At 40.6% G+C, this 6,000-nt stretch overlaps 1 protein-coding gene across 2 annotated transcripts in view; it reads right to left on the bottom strand.

Annotated features, from left to right (window-relative positions):
* Window positions 1-2,001: 2,001 nt before the first annotated feature.
* ERP44 (endoplasmic reticulum protein 44) overlaps window positions 2,002-6,000 on the bottom strand; it is a 65,008-nt gene continuing 61,009 nt past the window's right edge. For both annotated transcript variants that reach the window (XM_024560041.3, XM_045195094.3), the window contains 2 exons: window positions 4,076-4,178; window positions 2,002-2,225 (listed from right to left, as the gene is read on the bottom strand). In XM_024560041.3, coding sequence (XP_024415809.1) covers window positions 2,124-2,225; window positions 4,076-4,178 — 205 coding nt within the window. In that variant the 3' untranslated portion in view covers window positions 2,002-2,123. The remainder of the gene's footprint in view (window positions 2,226-4,075; window positions 4,179-6,000) is intronic.

Below are 6,000 nucleotides of genomic sequence, written 5' to 3'. Positions count from 1 at the left end.
GGCATACAAGGCCCTCAGAATCGGCTCATTTCCCTAGCAACAGGCCTCCTCCCCACCCCTCACTCTCTACAGGAACTCATTTTCTGTAATGCAGTTTGCTGTTTTACACTTCAGTTTGTAAATGAATGTTTAGAAAATTGTTAAATTCCCTACTGGTGCCAAGTCCCCAGGGATATAAAAGTTACCCAAGGTCAGTTTGCATCCCATTCATTCAGTAAACGCTGTGATGGTGACTAAGTGTCTAGAAATGCTAGGTCCTGGACATAGGGACACAAAATTCAGTATCCCTGCCCTTGGTGGCTTCAGTCTAGAGGAGTCTGTGGTCGCAGCACGGAGTCCCGATATGCAGTACGCTGCATAGTGCAGCCTCAAGTCCACTCACTCTGAACGGCCACTGCGTCATCGGGGGCCACAGGGAACACGTGCTCCTCCGGGCCTTTCTCCTGTTTACTCTCGTGCCAGCGCTCCGCAGCCCAACACCTGAGTGTTGTCTTGCTTATTTTTAAAAAACAATTGTAGGATTACAAAACCACGAGTTAATTGCACATGCTACTTACGGTTTTGTAGGCCAGCTTGGTGAGTGAGTGTGAATTGCCTTTCTGACCACTACAGATCTGGCCTGCCCTCTGAGCTGAAGGCTACATCTGATTTCAAAGTTACTGATGAAAAGCAACCAAGGTCCAACCTTTAGGAAACTCTGTCCTGTTTTTCTGGTTAATCTGGTAAAAGATACTAAACATGCCCTTATCACCTTATTAATAACTTATTATTCTGAATGAAGTGATGGGTAAGTCATGCATAACTAAGAGTTCTAGGCTGATTTTTAAAAATAACAATCATTAAATATCCATTATAAATATTCACTTTATTTTTGAAAGAATTGAAAGATGTTAACATATATTACATACTACATATAATGGCACATGTCAGCCTCTTAAGCTTAAAAATAATCTCTCCCCAAACTGGGATGGACTTAAATTCCAAATATAAAACGACTCTTGGCCTATAGCACCGACCCAGGCCCAGAGGAAAGCTGGTTTTCAGCCTGTGTGTCCTCTGGCACGGGGCTTCCTGATATGAAACTGAGGGTCCTCTCCCTCTGGTTTTGTTCCCTGGCAGTACTGAGGCCTGGCCCAGGGACCCACGGGAGTGTGCACCGCAGGCCCGGGACATCGGAGAATCAAGAGGGGATAGGGTCCTCTGACAATTTCACAAGGAAAAAACGTCTGTGCCCATTGTCTCTCATCTAGGTAACTATAATGACTACAACATAGAAGGAGGTCAGAATTACTGAATTACAATTTGTCTGCTGGTTTTTCTCTTTGGAAAAAGTGTCAAGATAGGAGGAGCCTTAAAAGTCACATAGTTCAATACTGGTAACCTGCTCCACTAGTATTTTCTTTTCCAAGATTTAGGTATAATTCAGGGTTTTAAATACCATCCATATGCCACTTCGTTAGACAAACACAGAAATTCAATAACACCTTTCATTTTCTTAATTCATAAGGAGAATTCCTGCCAAATGTCCTGGTTTGTGGCTCTCCCCCTCTTCATAGTACGTTCAAGTTACACACAAATAATCTAAAACACACCCCTATGGAGTTTTCATAAGCAATATCCAACCAATCAGTAAAACACAGTACACAGGGTGAACGTTTTAATTTATTCCCCTCCCAAGAATCCAGAATACGTACCCCCTTAGCTTTGAGAAATGTAATAAGGAAAATACCAACAGGACGGATCATATATAAAGAGAAAAGAAAAGCATATCGTACACAGAAAACGTCTCTACGTCCTGCCTAACCTGGTTGTGCAAGTTAATGGTATGTTTCTGGCAATGCCTCCTTTCCCTCGGTGTCTAAAAATTTTACAGGACAGATTTAAAGCAGATAGGTCTCTGATTTTTGGTTTTTGTTTTTAACCCTAAAAGATTTTTAAAAAGAGACTATTTTAAGTGACAATGCATTCTGAGTCGGGGGAGGAAAAAAAATTAAAAACCCAAAACTTCTTTCAGTTTATTCAAAATAAAAATACACATAGAGTTATGAAAATATAGGTTTACTATTTCCACCATGTAAGTTGATGCTGCTGTCAGAAAGGCTTTCAAATTGTTTCTCAAGTTTTCAAAGCTCATCTCGATCTCTCAGTAGAGTGTACCTATATTCGCTGGGTGCCAGTTTCTGGAAGGAGCTCTCAGGGGGACTACTTGCTACATCTTGGACTTCCTACAAGAGAAAGAACAAAACATTTTTATAGCAATATATTTTGTGGAGTTGTAATGCTTCACTAAGAGTATGAGATGAGTGGAAGTTGCTCTATAGGTGCTGTGTGCGGAGACAAGGGTTCCGTTTGGAATCTCGCCGTCCCCATTCCACGTGCCTTTCCTCCAACCTTCCAGCGCAGGGCCGCGAGCTACGGACCTGTGGCAGTTCCTGGGATGCAGTGGAAGGAAATAAAATACCTGACACCTGGGCCCTTTCCAATATTCTATAGAGGCAGCCAACATCCAAAGTCCTGAGTACGTTGGTTTAAGCCCTTCCCTCATACAAATGACTGCTAAGAGGATTAAAGGCGCCTATTCTGTAGCTAGAATTACACTTACCTGGATGCCAGAAATAATCAAAACTAAACTGACATAGGGAGGAAAACAAACACTTCAGTACTGCAAGGAATTAACTTCTGCGATATTCCACCTGTGCACAGACAGCAGCTACCAACACACAGTGGAGCAGTAAGAGTGGCTTCCGGGAATTTCTAAGAAAAGGCAGCGTGGTCTGTCCTTTATCTCCACCCTGTAAGCTCTTCAGTGCACCCGAGTGCCACTGTTTTGATATCCCCGAATTACGGCACATGGTACATACACTACACCCTGTATCTACTGCTGTATTCCTATGATAATGGCGAACAGCGTGGCTACAGCCTTCCCATACAACTTTGTCACACCCCACTTCCCAATATATTTGTAATTTATTTTTCGTTGAAGTATATGTTTGGTTTAATTTAGCTGAAATTATATTACTATTAAACAAACATTATTGCAATATTTGGTGCCATTAGTACACAAAGATTAATAAATAAAATACAAGGAGTTCAGCTATCTGACGCATAAGTTGAATACAAATCCGGATAATACAATAATGATAGATTACATTTTTCCTTCATCTACAAAATACTAAGCAGTCCTACTCTTCTGATGAAAAGGATTACCTTTGGGTTATTGCCAACAATTTGCTGCTTCTATAGTTGCTTAATTATCAAAGAAAAATCTGACCTCAGATTTCAAGGAAAAAGCATGTCATCAGATTCCTAAAGGGAACGCTTGACTCTCAACTTAATTTGACTCAAAGTAAAGAAAAATTCACTTAGTCTTTATTTTTATTTTATAAGTGGAGGTTCTTTGGGCAAAATAGTGGATTGAAGTTCTAGGCATGTGAAATAGAGTTCAGTATATCTTCCCTCTTGGTATAGTGGGAGAGAGAAATTGATAATGAATCAAAATGCAAATTTAGGGTGTTTAACAAAGCAGGAACATAGGAATAGGAAAATCCTCAGGTTAAAAAAAAAGAAAAAATACATAGCAAACACAGTGTCAAGCATTCTAAATCTTAAATGAAAAAGCTGCATTGAACCTTAAGTTTTGAGCATTATAAATACTGTATTGGTGAGGGCTGTTAGGACGGTTTAGCAAGAAAACCAACTGCAATAGCATAATCAATAAATATATTTAAATTTTAAAAAAAGAAAAAAAAAGAAAACCAAGCCATTGCTTTCTTCACAGTGCGGTGAGTCTCCCAGCCACAGAAGACGGCTTGAACAACTAATGGAATCCACCGATTTCACTGACGTGCCTGCTTCCAAGCCCTATCTCCTCCCTCTATTTGCAGCCAACTTTAGCTCTTTTATAGACATGTCCCATAGACGGCATACTCAGACCAAAAGACTATGTTGTAACATTCTTGCAACTACATGGAAGATCTAAAATATTAAAAATTAATTTAAAAGGAACATGGTTTGTCCATTATCCAGAGTCCGTTGGGAAATAAGAAAAGCACCCACTGAAGAACAAGGGTCCCACCTGTCCTGGGGCTGTGTCGGTTGGGTCAGGCCCGTGATGGAACTCTCTGTGAAGTTTCCCAGAGTGTAAGTCGGATACGAACTGCTTGAGTTTTCCAGGAATTCTAAAACCAAAGTCAAATAAAAATTTAGCTTAAAACTGTTAAAATAAACTTACCTCTATTTTACCAGCTCCACATAAATTTTAAAAAACTTTTAACTTGTAACCCCACCATCCTACCATGACTACGACAGGCCAGAGGTCTGTTGACATTTTTATTCGGTGGTAGCCTCATCCAGGTACTCAGATTTGTGTTCTAATCCCTGCATTCACTTCGCAGAAGTTCTTCTATGTTATCGCTTCACAGACACATGAGAGTACTAAGGTGCTCTCCTGACTCTTACTTAACCATCCCTTCCTGTTGGGCATTTATGTACTTTCCTCAATTAACATACCTAAAAACACTTATGTTCTGTAAAACAGGGTCCAAGGGAAAAATAGTATTAAGCACCTAAAACTGTGGAGCTTTACAACCAGAGTCCTATAAAAAATCCTAGAACGAAAACAGTAGCTCTTCTCAGCTTCCACCAGCATTTGAGCCTGTCAGCCAGACGGCCTATGTGGCCTTCCCCCGGAGCTCACTGATAGGCTTTTGAGAGGCAGGTCCTTGAGGGCATTCACGGTCAGTAGAGCCAGTTTCGTCAGATCATCTAAAGTGTGTGTGTGGGGGGTGGGGGCATAGCATTTTCTTTTCCTCTTTCTTAAACACAGGGGGAAATTTCATCACAACTTCTTTAGCTACAAGGGCAGCTTCACTGGGTAGCTTAACATTATGAAAAGCAAAAGCACTTCTTGAGGCCATGAAACTGGCTTTTCTGTTTTGTTTTGTTTTGATGTCTTCATACACCACTAAGGCAAGCTCTTTCAAAGTGAAAAGGCTTTCTTTGGTGGCTTCAAACCATTCTGAAGAAAATAACACGAACCAGCACGACTCATTGTATACTGACATCTCTCCGCTAATTACCAATCAGAGTATGTAAGAAAATCTGCAGTTCAGAGAATGCATTGTAGCAAAACAGACCATTAAAAAGCTAAGTGGACACGGACACACGGACACACACACACACACACACACACACACACACACACACTCCCAGAGCAGCTGCAGGCTGGAATGACGTTAAAGAGAAAAAAAGAATGGATTCTGGGCTGGGGCCACAGTGTGGCAGGTGAGGTGAATGGGTGTGTCTACACTGTCCCGGTGTGAGTGTGAACATGTGAGAGTGCACCCAGGGATGGAAGAAGATCGTGTCTAGGGCAGGGCCCCACCTTGCACCTTGAGTTGCCACTTACCACCCTGAACTGGAGCAGGCAGGTTAGAACACCATCACCTTGTCTTTATTCTTCTTTCCTAATGTATGTATAGCTCACATGACAAAGTGCAGATAAACAGTATCTACAAAACATTAGTCAGTTTTTGCTGCTACTTGTCTACTTGTTTATTCTTTGAAATCTTTACAGTACCTTTGTCCATTTTTATTATTAAGATTTGCTTTGCTAATTCGATAAGTAAAAGACACCTGTATTTTTCCATTGTTTTAATTTATATTTCTGTCCATATGAATTGTCTTTTACTGAGATTGTGCTATTTTAGAAATTCATTATATATATTTCAATAGAAATCCTTTATTTTTCAAATCTGTTACAAGAATTATAATGAGGGTCAACAAACACTTTAATTCCTTCAGTAGAATTGACTGACTTTTTCAATCATTTTTCGGAGCAAAGAATAGCTGGCTGGTTTAACATTACCAGTTTCTCTTTGTATCCTTTCCTGGGGTTCTGCAAGCGCTGTTTCTTCCCTTCAATAACTCCCGCTGAGATGTACCAACCAATCACTTCATTGTGCACCCCTCCTGGCTCCCCACTAGCTCCGATGCAACAGT

The sequence above is a fragment of the Desmodus rotundus genome, chromosome 1 (assembly GCF_022682495.2).
Source record: "Desmodus rotundus isolate HL8 chromosome 1, HLdesRot8A.1, whole genome shotgun sequence".
Lineage (NCBI taxonomy): Eukaryota > Metazoa > Chordata > Mammalia > Chiroptera > Phyllostomidae > Desmodus > Desmodus rotundus.
This window is presented reverse-complemented; position numbering and strand designations above follow the sequence as displayed.